Here is a 15,586-nt window from a genome sequence, read left to right as displayed (position 1 = left end):
AGTTGATATAAATGCCATAATATCATGTGCAGACAAGCCCACACATCAGTGTCAGTCAGCAGTCTGCAATGAACAGCACTGGAGGGAGGAAAAACAAAGTCAGGCTTCTTTGCTTGTCATCAGTTCATATTTCCTTGCACTCCTTTACCCAGTTCATCCAGTTTAATAGGAGTTAAGAGACAAGAGCCAGCGCAGCTAACACAAGCCCCTCAAAGCACTACTTAAAACAAGATGCTATTACTTCTCAAGCCTGCCAAGATGATTCAGCGATTCAATCTCCGCGCCGCAGCGTTCTGCGGCCAGACCTTAGCTTGATAAAAAGATCTGCAACCTCACCAGTGGCGAAGCACAAACACAACGCTATTTATGTGTCTTGAAAGCTAAGCTCGTGTCTCAAGAAACATTTCATGGAGTATGTAGTTTTCAGAGGGATTTACTTGTCATGCTGTGTTTGAGCAAATCTTCAAAACATCAGAAAAGTTACAGGGTCTTCTTTGATCTCGCCAGACAGCCTCTAACATGAAAAAACGTGAGGATATTCGTTTAATCCCTCACATGCTTCTTGATTGTCACCACCCAGCATGTCCTTCTTTCAAAATATACATTGTAACCAGTAGTTCAGGTCTGTTCACGCTGTAAATAGATTTGGGGGATTACAAAGACAAAAGTGTGCTCTTTCACTGCGTCATGGTATATGTCAAAAAGAATTTAGGGAGCACTGGTAAGTTTCTCTTAACTAAAATGGATGGACACTACTTTCTTTGTATTTTTTTGTGTTTAAAGGATTGGCTGCTCTTAATTACACGAAAAAATTTGTACTTGCCTCTTCTGGTATCCATTCTTGCAGATGGTTTTCACATTTGCCTCAAATATACAGAGACAGACATTCATTTCATAATTCTGATAAAAATACAGCACAAATGCGTCCTTTCAGAAAGAATTTCCAAGTTACTGTGGATAATACACAGACCTTGAAACTGCTCTCTACCAGAAAATTGGCCCAACTTCAACTATTTATATAGTGAACTAAGATTCCAGGTTAATTGACACACATTTTTGAAAAGATATGTTACTGTAAAACTCAGTGCATGCAGTGTTAATTTAGCTACACAGGACACAAAGTCAAGCTCAGCTGACCTCACTGTCATCCCACATCAGCTGACACCTCTGCTGATATCCTCATGACTAGTTTCAGGTTTATTTAAAAAGGACAATGCACGATAATTAAGATGAGCACTTGGATCCTGTAACTGCAGTCCCTGATGGCATTCATATATGTTAAAAGAAAAAAAAAATGGAAGCACATCTGTGTATAGATAAGAGCTAGAAGATGAGGTAATTTCAGCTGTTATTTCCCAAGGGGTCACCACAGCAAATGAATATGCCCTCCCATTTATCCAGGCTTGTTATCGGTACTAGCCTGTGAAACCCCGAGGCTGGATTTGTGTTTCCTGCCAGGCTTGATCTTTTAAGACTTTTGTAAGGCAAATGTGTTAACAACTAAACAACAAAGCCCCTAGATAAGAACCAGGAGAACATAAATACTAAAACAAACACCCTAACTATATAACCTAGCAAACAAAACTTAAAGACCAAGTAACCTGATCAAGTGGGGTGCAGTATTAAAATTGCTTTAGCCCACCTACAGTTGGTGCTCATTGCAAGCTGCTTTGCAACCCACTCAAGCTCCTCCTTTACATGCTGTGTTTGACAAAACCAATGTTGTCTGTTGTGACTGAACGTGTAGTTCTATAGGGTCATTACATTTCAATCTCATGGTGCAGTTTGAAATATTGCTCTTACTTTCTATTTAGGGACTTCCACCATGGATGTAAGTTACTTTGGTTTCCATGGTTTCAGCCTGTTCTTCATCTTTAGCAGTGACTGAAATAATTAGTTGACAGCCATTTCCAGCTGCAACTAATAAGAGTGTTAACATATCTATAGTACAAATGAAGTAGAAATGATGCCACAAAAATTAGAAGAAATCTTTGCTGAACATTTGGGACATTAGGTCAGAAAAAGTGTGTTTACGGGCATTTACAATCTGCCTGCTAATAAGCAGAGTGAGTGCTTGAAAAAGGAAAAAAAATTATACACTTTAAAGCCTCCCTAATAATGTTTACTAGAATTTTTACAGTTGATAAGAGTAATTATGAGCTTTGATTTCAAAGGTTTTAGTATGTACATATGGCTCGTAATTTTCAGAAAACAAACTTAAGCTGTGCTGTGTGGGTTTTTTTCTTCTTCTCTTGGTCCAGGTGGTTCTCCGGTCTTGTCTCCCAAGAACAGTGCAAGCCCACCAGACAAGGGCTCAGTTCCGCTCAAAGTAAACCTCCTGCAGTTCAGGAAGAATGTTTCTGACCTCAGGATGCAACTGCATCAGATGAGGCAGCTGCAGGCAAGACTTTGTCTCCATTTTAATTAAATTAAACTGTTGCGTTTGTTCACATTTCCAGCTGTGTATATGCATGTGATTAAGTGAGATACCCAAAAAGCCATATATCTCGGTTTACTAGTCCAGGTCCTCTAATAACTTTCACTTTGCTATGTACATCACTTCAGCTCCAGAATCAGGAGGCATTACGGGTGCAGCTGAAGCGGGCAGAGCAGGAAATCAGTATTAAACTTGCAGAAGCAATGCGGCGTATGGAGGACCCTGTTCAGCGACAGAGAGCTGTGGTAGAAGAGGACAGGCACAAGTACTTGGGTCTGGAGGAGCGTGTCCTCACACAGCTCAGGTAAGACTGCTCAGGACTCGCTCATTACCCAACACAACAGATGCTGTTTTGTTTAAATTGTGTCTAAAATGGATAGACACGTTTGTTTGCATTCAACAAAGTTTTTCAAAAGTCTGACAGTTGATGTAGTGCACATATCTGCAACTACATTTGCTGTGCCTTTGTTTATAGGAAGCCCCCAAAAGGCTTCGCTGTTATCAGCTCACCTGAGCCATTCAATCCTAAACGCTTTGACAAGCCAACACCCTTTAAATTACAGCCCACAGGTTTATGCAGGCAAGCTACGCCTGCCTCTCAGAGACAGCGGTCTAAAACAATGGACTCCACTGTGGAGTAATTACTCACCGCCCTGCTCTTATTTGAATTCATTCGCCTCGTCTTGCCAACAGGGAGCAGTAATTGAATCCTTTTTATTTGGATGTTTACAGACAAGGTCAAACAGTGTTGTCTTGCTAGACAGCGGCGAACATATGCTCCAATAAACACAATCATAGCAGTTCTTGGATTCTGGGAAATGAACAGGAGGAAGTCGGGGCACTGAAGCTGTGTTAAGCCCTTTGTTACACTTGGTATGCAGCCATTTGTGAGTCAGCAAAACACAGCTCCTGGCCCCTTAAATAAGGCATGGCAATTAGAGCTGCTTGGCTTTAGAACCATTTGGAGTGCGTGGTGTCAAAACTGCTGCCCTCTTGAGAGAATTCAATCTATCAGACCATATTTTGTAACCTTTTTTTAAAACTCACCCCTTAAAATATGGAAAGTCATACCATAAAAACACAGGAAAACCTTAATGAAGTCACACAGAAAAAGAAAAAAAACGTATTAAATCTGACAGTGGTCATTTTCAGTGGATGAAAGCTGAACAACTGCAGTATTTGAAGCTATTTTCGCCTTAAGTGGAATTCTTGGTGTCCCATACTGCCCGTTTCAGTTCACGAGAAAGAATTATGAAAGGAAGTAAGAAAAGTGCCAAATTCCTCATGCAAATGCAACGCAAGTGGTCTTTAAAGGCTGCCTCCTATACCCTGGCAAACAGAGGGATACATTATTGAACAAACAGTATTTTTGTTCTGGTGGAGGCTTCATAAAAAAGGAAAACTCCATCATTCTCACTACCAAAAAGCCTTTGCATAGAAGGGCATTTAACACACTGTCTCCTTGTTGCCTTTCCTAATCCCTTCAGGGGACTCCTATAAAAGAGTGTTTCTCAAGGGTACCTGGCCACAATGAAATGTGATTTTAGTTCCCTCTCATGCAATCCAACACTGCAGACAATGTTATCATACAGCACATTTCCCTTTGGAACAGCCAGCTTTCTCTAGCACCGGGATGGCTCTCAGGCAGGGTGATATGATTTCTATGTGAGGAAGTGCTTTCTCACAAATAAGCCCTCATTCAGTGTGTAAATATTTGGGGGTTTGGGATAAGACCAGATCCAGTCTAGATTAAGCAATATAGTGTAGACAGGAAAGAGGACTGCACAGTTAAGATGTTTATTCGCAGCTTAAAATATGAATTTTACATATCATATGCACTATTGCTTTTCATGCATCAATCCCAGAGACTTTTCCTACCTTTCCCCAGTTTTGGCTTATGATCTTTAAGAAACATGATTGTATCCTGCCCCCTGGTGTTTATACAGTGCAAACAATCATAATAAGAGCCTGTTTATGCAGGGTTTTTTGGCTTGTTTGTTTTGTTTTGTTTTTCAAGTATACACTCATTAGATGCCAATTTTGGGCCATAATGGCATGATAGCATCACACAGTTCCTGAGAATCTCCCATTTCACCACATCTCACAGGTGCTCTAATGCATTGAGGTCTAGAGACTGAGTACAGAAAACTCATTGTCGTGTAAGAACCCAGCTGGAGATGATTTGAGCTTTGTGACATGGTGTGTTATCCTGCTGGAAGCAATCATCACATGATGGGTACACTGTGGTCATAAAGGGATAGACATGGTCAGTAACAATAGTCAGGTAGCCTGTGGCGTTTAAGCAGTGCTCAATTTGTAGTAAGGTGCTTATACTATTCTATGAAATGAAACCACGTGAACCACTGATACAAAGCAGAATAGATCCATGTTGTTTATGCCCAGTTCTAACCCTAATATCTGAATGTCTAAGCAGAAACTGAGACTTATCAGACCAGGGATTGTTTTTTTTGTTTTGTTTTTTTGTTTTACTCTTCTATTCTCTTAATTTTGGTGAGGCTGTGCCAATTGTAGCATAATTCTGCTGTTCTTAGCTGACAGGAGGCTTCCTGAGATACTGTTGTGTATATCTTGGTCGCAGTGAGTGGTTATTTGAGTTATTGTTGCCTTCCTATCAGTTCAAAGCAGATTGGCCATTCTCCTTTGACTTCTGGCATCTTCAGGCATTTTCGCCCAGAGAACTGCCACTTACTGGATATTTTCTCATTTTCAGACTATTTTCTGTAACCCGTAGAGAAAGCTGTGTGGGAAAATCTCAGTAGATCAACAGTTTCTGAAATATTCAACCCAGCCTGTTTGGTACTAACAACCACGCCACATTCAGATTCATTTATATCACCTTTTTCCCCGCCCTGGTGCTCAATTTGAACTGCAGCAGGTCATCTTGACCATGTCTACATGCTGCAACGCGATTGGCTGATTAGATATTTGCAGATACGAACAGGTGTACCTATCAAAGTGGCCAGTGAGTGAATTTGTCAGGCAGTTTTTTTTTTTAAAGTCACTCAACTCTAAATTACTTTCCCTTTTTTTCTGCAGCGAGCTGGAACAGTATGTAGGTTCTCTGCAGAATGACTCAGCCACAACACACAGAGCAGTGACCCTAAAAGATGTGGAAGAGGGAGCCGTAACCCTGAGGAAGGTGGGAGAATCTCTGGCAGGGCTTAAAGGTATGGTGACTGCCTTCCCATCACATTAATGTTCATTACTCCAGTATACTTGCATTATCATTCAGGTTTGCGCAGCAAAAATCCATGCCAAATACAAGCAATTTTTCACAAAAAATCACATTGTAATTAACATTTCTCAATTAAAGAGAAAAGGATTATGAGCAGAAATATTCTAAAATAGGAGTATTTTACAATTTTTTTCCTCTCTGTTTAAATTTCATCAGGAGAGTTCCCAGCCCTTCAAGCCAGAATGCGGGCTGTGCTCAGGGTGGAAGTAGAAGCTGTCAAGTTTTTGAAAGAAGAGCCCCACAAATTGGACAGTATGCTGAAAAGGGTGAAGAGCTTGACCGACACACTCAGCAGTCTGAGAAGGTAGGGGGGAAATGGAGAATGAAAAGATAAAGCAGGGAAAAATGAGAAGATGTGTTGGAGTATGGGAGCTGAGTGCGAGAGGGGGAATTGAAGATGAAAACAAAAAGCACTTTGCGGGGCTCCTCGATGGGGTCTATGATGTGGGAGATTGTACCGTTTGATTATAGTGGCAAGCCAGCCTTCATCCCATCAAAGAGGTCATTCTGTGCGGACAGATGGCTTTGGCGTCCAGATTTACTTCCATCACCTTCACTCAACCGATAAGTGAATTAATTTGGTGGGCAATGCAGCACCTAATTTCCATTTTAATACAGATGCCAAACTGGCTCTTGACTTTTCTCTTGCTCTCCCTCTGTTTTTTTTTTAACCAAAAATATGCCCTGTTGCCAAACCCACCTGTTGCATTATAGATTTTGTGATGGTTTATCCCTCATGTCATTAAATATGTAGTATTATTTGTCTACTTTACAGCAAGATTTGATGTAGTATAGTCCTAATAACAGTTTTAAAAGACCATAACTTGCGAATACAAATTTCTGAGCGTTGTTGCGCAAACATTTCTTTCGCCAGTGTTTCTGTATGATGTGTATTTCTTATTGTTTCCCTTCCCTCTGCAGGTGTGCTACTGAGTTTTCTCAGAAAGGGCCTGAGCTTTCCAGTAATGCCACAGTGGACAACAGCCCCGCAGTAGCAGTAGACACCCCTGCAGATGTTTCTCCAGCACCAGGCCAACCTGACTCAACCTCAGCCCCGCTAGAGCCTCAGAGCTCCACCATCAAATCCGAGGTGATGCCTTCATCCCCGGTGGTCATCCATCATGTCCAGAGCTCCCCGGTCCACATTCAGCAGTCCCAGCAATCTGCGGCTTTGACATCTCAACCTAGTCCCCCAGCCACACCTAGCCCCACTCATATCTCCAGTCCCAACCTTAGCAAGAGTCAAGACCGTGAGGCTCCCAAAGCGGTTGACACAGATCCACCGAGTCCCACCCGCTACAAAAAGACTCATGGGAACAGTAATGGAACAGCCAGCCAGGATCTTGTGATAGAAGAGCTTCAGAGCAGTAAGGAAAAGAACAAAAGCAGAGCTGTTTCCATAAAGGTATGTTTACCCACCTTGTAATTTTCATTTACGTGTATATGCTGACATTAGCCGTGCTAATACTCAGTTTATTTTATGAGTGTCCTGAAAATCTCTAATGTATTTAATGTATTGTTTTTGTTTAGAAATAATAGTCCCTCATTTAGTTTGCACTTCTGACAGCCGAAAACTTTCTCTGACTATTTGGTATGTTTTTTTGTCTGCACTGTCCAGGCGGCAGAGAAAGAGTGGGAAGAGAGGAGGCAGAATATGGGTCATTATGATGGAAAAGAGTTTGAGAAGATCCTACAAGAGGCTCAGGCAAACATGATGAAGGGAATTCCAAGTCTAGAGGTGGAAGAGAACACAGCACTGCCTGCTGCTGGTATTGTAGAAGAAGACATTCACAACCCTGTTGAGCTACCATCAGGTAGAAATCACACACAAATGTAACTTAAACAACTTCTTTTTTTGCTTTATCTACACACCTTAATGTTGTTTCCTATTGCCCTGTATGACAGAAGAGCCCCAGTCAGGCCCTCAATCAGACAAACCAGCAAAGAAGGGGTCCGAGAAACTCCCTAAGCCTCTGGTGGAGAAATCTGCCAAGCCAGCACTAGAGAAACTCTCCAAAACTGCCATCAAGCCAGCAGCCACTGAAAGTTTGACAAAACAGGGGTCTGAAAAGCCAAACAAGTCCCCACCACCGCCTCCGCCAAGGAAAACCTACCCCAGCTCCAGCTCAGGCATGACCACTACACGCTCTGGTGAGGTCGTCTACACCAACAGGAAGGAGTCTGTCTCGACTCAGGTTGGTGCTTTAAAAGGTTGGAGAGAGTAAAGAAAACCATTCTTGTGTCTGTGCGCTAAGCGTAGAGCCAAGTGGGGTTTAGTTAAGCCACTGCATTAAAACTGGAAGAAAAGGGGAAAGAGCTATTTAGGCTTTCTCCAAAGTGTAAAGGTTGCCATTTTCAGGAGAGATACTGTTTAACTCTGTCTTTACGCTCATCCAACATGAATGCAGTATCCATTTTCATTTCCACAAACTTTGCTGCTTGTTAAAAATACAAGAATAATTTCCCTCACATTATTTCTCACAGGAGGGCGAAGAGGAGGCCCCACCTCCCTCTCCCCAACCCAAGCCCACCAAGGTTGCACCGGAGACCAAGCCGAAGCCAGCCACTCCCCCCCTGGTTACGAGAGAAGAGGAAGATGAAGGGGACAAGATCATGGCAGAGCTCCAGGTTAGATCCATATACAACACGCACACTCACACGCTCCTTTCAAACATGCGCAAATACAATCAATTTAACCGACATATGGAAATTAGGATGCTGGATTTGATTGATTTCTGCGTTGTGGGAGTGGGTTGCTTATCATTTTTTCCTGTGGTGGGTGACTTCCTTGGAAGTGGCAAAGGATGGGTGCTGACAGCTGCCAAAGAAATAACTTTCATTGAACTTTACTGCACTTGTGGCGTTTTACAGCTGTGCAGTTGTGAAGATGCTCCTCAAAACCCTTGTCCCGTTGTTCCCCTCACCTTTCTCCACTCTTCAGGTTTTCCAGAAGTGCACAGTTAAGGATGTAGGGGTGAAAAATTTGGTAGAGCCCACCGCTCGAATTGAACCACAAATCAGAGAGCTAAGACCGGGGGCTTTATTACCCCTCAAAGAGAAAAAGGTAAAATATATGTCCCGGTGCAGCTGCCCAGCTAACTGCCTGCCTTTGCCAACTGTATAAAACAATCAATGGCTGTGTCTTAACACTCCTCTGCTCTTGCTTTTGCTCGAGAGAAACCTGTAGCAGCTGCCTCCACAAAGCTTCCTTTCCTTGCTGCCTGAGTTTTCCTCCCTCTTTTGATCCTGCTGGATATCAGAGCTTTAATTTTTTTTTTTCAGGATTAAGTCTGCATAAAATTGAGCTTCTGAAAAGATGCTGTGTCTTCTGTATGCCTGGTCTAGACTATGATGTGTTTCAGAACTCTCACTTGTCTTTTCATCCAAATCAATAAAAACCTCAGCACTGTACCTTACATGCTATTAAATCGTCTCGTGTCTTTCTTTAATGACATTTGACAATTGCTTGATATGCCCTAGATTTTTGACAATTGAAAGAACATCAGTAAAATGCACTGTAGACACAATCTATTTTTGCAGACTTGGTTCACTAGAGGTCAGCCTGACCACTTTGCATGCTCCTTCTCCTCTCCTATACTTTTCTGAGGAATGACTTTTCCGTTTCTCTTTGCACAACTTCATCTCAGTTCGCTTTTCCCAGCTTTACACCTCCCTAACCAATCATTTGATACATGTTGAGTATTACTTTTTTTTAGTCGAAACGATAAAGCAAATAGGACTAGGTGTGTGAAGTGCATCAACTTTTACTAGATTTGAAAAGATGAACTGGAAGTATCTGCTCTCTGAGAGAAACAAATAGGAGGTATGCTATTTGGTTACGCTTACAATCACAGTAAATAGTACATTACATTAAAGTTTACTGTTTTGCTGAAATTTTAAAAATTTTAATTAATTCACTGAAAAAAAGAGAAACAAGTTAGGAACATAAACTGTATTTAAAGATGTACATAGGCTCTGTGATGTCGTCCCCCCCCGCCCAAAAAAAGCATCTTATCAATTAAAGGTTGATAAGTTGGTTAAAGGTTAACCATACCCTAAAACATATAACAATTTACAAAATAAGCTGCATGCACCATTAAAGACTCAAAAGTTCCAAATGAGACTAAGCTCATCATTAATGTGTTTAATGAGGTCATAAATTAACTAAAAAATAAGATAAATATGTCACAGACTTTTATTGAACAGTCACAATTTAGCAGTCTCCCCCTGCTGGTCATTAGAAAGAATGCAGGTTTAAGGCACTTCCACATTTTCCACTTTTTAGATGCTGAGTCTACAGCTGGCTTTTAAATATAGTATAATGATGTAAAACTCGATATGTGAAATAAAAAACAGAAAAAATATTTAATTCAGTTTTATATTTATATTATGTGATTTATATATTTATACATCCATCAACATGAATTATATTTTATTTTGGCTTTTCAAAGCTCTGTACTATGTGCATTTTTATGTAGGATTTAATACTGTAACAGTATAAAAAAGCAGTTGTGAAAGGTAATTGACCAATCTTGTAGTTTTGACGCCGCAGATCGTTCTGCAACCAAATGTGATTTCACAGTTAATCCAGCACAGCCTGGCACGCCAGTTACACTGTAATATTATTCCCCCACACACTGTCCTAGCAGAGCTCAGAGCCCAGTCGAGAGGATAAAGATCCAGACACAGACGAAAATGGGAATACAACTGTTCGACAGAGCCAAGGGGTATGTATGACTTTTAACTACATATACTATAATCACATATGTTTAACTTATACTCTAGCGTTAGAAAGCTATGAAACATTGACACATTTTTAAATTTCACAATCACAGGTCATATATTATGTGACGGGCCAGATTCCCAAAGATCATCCACCCCCATCGCGACTGGAAGACACCAACGACCATCACAGAGAGCCCCCACAGTCTCCGACACAGGTGTCAAATGTCAATGTTAATGACATTTCTCCAAGCCAGCAGCAGCAACAACAGCAGCGGCCACCACTGTCTCCAACACCCAAATCACCCCCACCTATATCACCTAAACCTGTGGGACTTAATGCGTTTAAACTGCCAAAGAAGCATGTTAAACGCTCTGAATCCATGAAGACCAGTGCAGAAATGCAGAAGGGAAAAATCCTTAAAGTTCATACAGAAAAGAAAAGTAAGCTCGTCCAGGAGCCTGTTTCGTCTAGTAAGAATATAGTAACTGACCCAGTGGCGACCACAAAAACAGGTGCTGTTAAAGCAGCACCTAAACGGTATGGTGCTCCATCCAAAAAGACTTCTGACGAGAACAGCAGTCCACCTAAAAACACTATTGATGATCTTGATGGGGGTGCTAGTCTCAGTCCTGACTTGCCTGGAGAAGAGGCACCTCCACCCCCAGACAACATTGCATTTATGATCACCAACACCAAGGTTCAGCCACTGTCTTGTGGAGAGTACCAAGAACTGGTCAATGCCAAAAAAGGAAGTGTGCAGACTGTTACTGTAGGCAATGCAGCGAATCGAGGAAACACCACAGCTGATCCTTCAGTGCCGCAGGATAACGGCTTCAACAAGAAGCCTGTCATCATCATCTTTGATGAGCCGATGGATATCCGTTCAGCTTACAAGCGCCTTTCTACCATCTTTGAATGCGAGGAGGAACTGGAGAGGATGCTTGCAGAAGAGCGCATTGAGGAGGAGAGTGAGGAATCCGATACAGAGAGAAGTAGTGGGCTGCCGGTCATCGCAGAAGGGGCTGAGATGGTTGGTGGCAAAAAAATCAGCAGCTCACAGGGAGCTACAGATCATGCCAGCCTATCATCTTCATCCTCTTCTTCGATATCTGAACTAACAGACAACGGGGTAAACTTAGATTCAAATGGAGACTCCAAGGATGGGAAGAAGAAATTCAAGTTCAAGTTCCCTAAGAAACAGCTGGCAGCACTGACTCAGGCCATTCGCACAGGCACCAAGTCAGGCAAGAAGACGCTACAGGTGGTTGTGTATGAAGATGAAGAAGAATCCGATGGTACAATCAGGCAGCACAAAGAAGCGAAGAGATATGAGATTACGCGCTCAAAATCCTTTGCAGATACTCCCAGGGGAACAGACACTGCCCCGCTGAAAAAGCAGAACTCCGAAGCTCTCGGCAGGACGGATGAGATTCGGAAGAACACCTACAAGACGCTAGACAGCCTGGAGCAGACCATCAAGCAGCTAGAGACCACGATTAGTGAGATGGGACCACGCTCCCCTGATGAGTCGGTTAACACCGAGGAAGCAAATACAGGGAATGGGAAAAGCTCAGTCGGAGTAGGGCTGAAGAGGTCGTCCTCTCTGCCTACCTCCAAAGGGTCTGGCCCTAAGGTACCTAGCAAAAATTCACTGCAGAAGAAGCCTAAACCTCAGCTCCTTCCACGCCCTGTAATCAACCCTTCTACCACCACCAACACCAACACTGTCCCCAGTGTCCCCAGCACCGTACAACAGGTCTCTCTTTAGCTCTTGTTGTTCCCGGAGGCTTTGGGTTTCTTCTCTTTCAGTTTTCTAACTTACCTCCACTCCCACCTTAACCACTGAAATTACAAAATCATTAATCCCCTCCCCCCACAGGTGCTTGGAAATGGAAATGACTCCCCTCTTCAGTACAAAATCATGGTGACATGATTGGGTGTGGCATTTTTTTTGGTTCCTGGCTACCATCTTTCTTCTTCAGTTTATTGCTAAAACTCAAGAGGTTTTCAGCAAGTGGCACACTCATCATCAGAGACACTGTCATGATGATCAAGCTCTAATTATCCTTGTTCTTGACTGCATGCCTTGTGTTTAATGGCTTTGTGGTCCCACTGGGTGCATGATCTTTCACTGGCGTTGATTGTTGACGTATTGAATGAACGGGGATTTTTTTGGGGTGTTTTAAACCTGTTAGTGCCTCGACTTTTCATACTTCCTATTTGGTGTGTTTTTTCTATCTTTTTTTTTATTTTCTGTTTTGTTTTTCATTTGGATCCCCTGCAGAATACCAGTGTCGCTTCCCCTACTAGTCGGATGCCCGTCCCTTTGTCTGCGAAGTCCAGGCAGTCACCGGGTACAACTGACAAAGCAGGAAAACAGCAAAAACTGCAGGACGCTCAGAGGCAGTTCCGACAGGTAGTTTTACTGTAGGGTCTTAACAGAGACTACAGGGAACAAATATAGGGAATCGAAAGCATGTGGCATATGAGGGAGGGTGGGGGTGGGAAGACTTCCAAAGCTGTGAGGTTTCAAGTGTTGTGGAAAAAAAAAAGTCACGATAGTGGCGACTGTGGATCTGTTCACGTTTCTCTCGAGTCTGCTCTGACACGAAGGCATGTTTGACTCTTGACTGTTATCCCCATAACATCACTGTACTGTATGCTTCTGCATGTCCACACTGCTCATGGTTTTCACTGTGTTGGTGGCTAAAAAAAAAAAAAGAAGGAAAAAAGGCGGAGACAAACGGAATCCTATCCTGTCATCATCTGAGTTGTCATCACATCTCCAATTCCCATCACAGCTGAGTTCCTAAACAGTGTTGCCAAGCCCTAAGATGCTTATGGCAATGTTTGATACAAACTTATCTGACTTTTTAAAAACATTTTTTGGCTATGCTCCTCCCTTCTCACAATGCACCTCTGCTCAAACCCAACATCACTGCACAGCTTACTTAACCCCAAGGTGATACATTCTCTTACCGTCAAGACTTCGGCATAACCCACCCACCTTGCATCGTCACTTTCACTGGAACACTGGCCCACATTTTCCCCTATCTGCTATCACTCTTCAAACACCTAACCCTATTACCTAATTCTCTCCGGACCTCTTACGCGTATCTATTCTCTGAAATGTCTCCAACACTCTTCCCAAGGCCTAACAATCCCTCTAACAAACAGCCACTCTGTAGAGAGACCCATCCTGTCTGCCATTGCACTGTCTAACCTTTGCCTGGTTCTGTTTCTTGGTAACATGTCTGTCAGTTCAGTTTCTCACCTTTTGTGCAACCCAGTAAAAAAAAAAGACAGCTTTTGTATCTGGGTATTTTTATTGGTTTTTTTTGTTTTGTTTTTTGGTGTCTTTTAGTTCTGTCTTAGTTATATTAATGCTTGTGTAGTCATAGTGTCTGTCCATGTAATTAACTTGTAGTTTTGTTTAACATTGTCTTGCCTTTTTTAATTGTATTATTTTACCAGTTTTCTTTTTTTGACAACAAGTATCTGTTTTGGCATCTCTGTTTACAGGCTAACGGAAGTGCTAAAAGAGTGGGAGGGGATCATAAAACGACTTCCCCTACTATACCCATCTCTAAAATCCCTGCTTTTTATCCTAGCTCTACTAAAGGCAGCTCCCAGTCCACACAGAATTCAGATGCTACTAACCCCATTAACCCTTCTTCCTCTTCCTCCTTTGTGACAAAGTCCTCCATTCTGTCCTCTCACCCACCTCGTTCCAGCTCCCTACCTTCCACCCATATCCCCTCCCTGTCAAACGGATCCCTCAAACTTCCCACACCCTCACAGCACACAGGTAAAGCTCTCTCGTTTTCCTCGCAGAATGGTCGAGTCCACTCCTCCTCCTCTTCATTCTCCTCCTCCTCCTCATCCTCTTCCCCCTCCCCTCTGTCGCCCACACCTTTGGGCCCAGGTGGAAAGAGCATCCGCACCATACACACCCCCAGCTTCACCAGCTACAGGTCCCACAACGGCAGCAGCGGCAAATCCTCCATCCCAACAGCCACAGCAGCTAAGGACACTACTTAGCCCCATTATCACCCCTCTGGCTTTTACAGCATAGCAGGTAGACCTGATCATATTTTATATTGGTTTTGGATTGTTGTTCATTTTCTTTTTATTAAAGTTTTTTTTTTTTTTTTTGTAAAAGTATTAAGTGATGGACTCAAATCATGTTTTTCCTTTGACACTGGCATTCACACACTGCTACTTTTATCTTCATTTTCACATTTTGGATCATGCTTACTTGGATATCGATTCTCTCTTGAAGGCGTTCCAGATGACAGAATATTTTGCAATGTAACTATAAACGATTTAGTGTTGCCACTTTGTAGCTGAAGTGGAAGGCTTTCATGGTGTTCAAAAATGTATTTTCTTGCTGTAGCTATGAGTAGGGAATAGAGAGTTGATGTACAATCACAAAATATCATGTAAAAAAAAATTGTGTTATATTTTTTTGAAACAAGAGATTGAATAACCGTAGTATATTTAATCTTCTATATTTCCTATGTTGCCGGACATTCGACGCTGCCCTTGTAAATGCCTTTTTCTGAATGTATACACGATGTATACAGACATTTTAAACTCATTAGTAACTTTAGTTTTTTAAGAGTATTTTCTCATGTTTCCACCCATTTGAACTGCCGGTTTATTTTACAGATTTACAACAGGTATACTAAATAATAAAAGTTTTCATTTTATTGTGCCTATTTGCCAAAGTTGTTGTATAATGACTCACTTCAAGCCTAACTCAGTCATGACCTTTTAGGGGAATTTACATGCAATCTGTGTGGATGGCCGAAGTGTGGACCTCAGTGTTTGCACTGCTGGTTTCGGTTTGTTAAGTTAACATGTATTGTTGTTTAAATGTACTTAAGTCAAAGTGATAAACCTGTTCTACCACGTGTACATAAAAGCTTCTACTAAGAAAAAAAGTAGTTTTGTTAACATACCAAAGTTTATTTGTATGCATGCCTTTTGATTACTTTAGGAGAGTGGTGTAAAAGACGACGTTTGCACAGATAGATTTTGTAAATATTTGATTTTCTCTCATTTTTTTTGTAAAGCTTTAAATCATGCTATAAAGAAACTATGTAATAAAGACAAAAGTGTGTTGGAGTAGTAATAAAGACTTGCATGCTTGTAGTGCATCAGG

The 15,586-nt window shown here is 41.9% G+C and overlaps 1 protein-coding gene across 21 annotated transcripts in view; it reads left to right on the top strand.

Annotated features, from left to right (window-relative positions):
- The window catches only part of kiaa1217 (KIAA1217 ortholog), a 126,343-nt gene extending 110,762 nt beyond the window's left edge, over positions 1-15,581 (top strand). For 12 of the 21 annotated variants that reach the window (XM_086306402.1, XM_086306397.1, XM_086306391.1 and 9 more), the window contains 13 exons: positions 2,262-2,401; positions 2,566-2,741; positions 5,495-5,625; positions 5,850-5,997; positions 6,615-7,098; positions 7,312-7,507; positions 7,599-7,888; positions 8,178-8,321; positions 8,635-8,757; positions 10,340-10,420; positions 10,529-12,175; positions 12,704-12,835; positions 13,942-15,581. In XM_086306402.1, the coding sequence (XP_086162528.1) occupies positions 2,262-2,401; positions 2,566-2,741; positions 5,495-5,625; positions 5,850-5,997; positions 6,615-7,098; positions 7,312-7,507; positions 7,599-7,888; positions 8,178-8,321; positions 8,635-8,757; positions 10,340-10,420; positions 10,529-12,175; positions 12,704-12,835; positions 13,942-14,460 (4,211 nt within the window). In that variant the 3' untranslated portion in view covers positions 14,461-15,581. The remainder of the gene's footprint in view (positions 1-2,261; positions 2,402-2,565; positions 2,742-5,494; positions 5,626-5,849; positions 5,998-6,614; positions 7,099-7,311; positions 7,508-7,598; positions 7,889-8,177; positions 8,322-8,634; positions 8,758-10,339; positions 10,421-10,528; positions 12,176-12,703; positions 12,836-13,941) is intronic. The other 9 variants (XM_086306393.1, XM_086306396.1, XM_086306398.1 and 6 more) reach the window with 8 other exon arrangements.
- The last annotated feature ends 5 nt before the right edge of the window (positions 15,582-15,586 follow it).

Source organism: Aulonocara sp. 'chitande type north' Nkhata Bay, linkage group LG9 (assembly GCF_057382095.1).
Source record: "Aulonocara sp. 'chitande type north' Nkhata Bay isolate Kocher_YH1m ecotype deep benthic linkage group LG9, A_spYH_male_GT1.1, whole genome shotgun sequence".
NCBI classification, from domain to species: Eukaryota; Metazoa; Chordata; class Actinopteri; order Cichliformes; family Cichlidae; genus Aulonocara; species Aulonocara sp. 'chitande type north' Nkhata Bay.
This window is presented reverse-complemented; position numbering and strand designations above follow the sequence as displayed.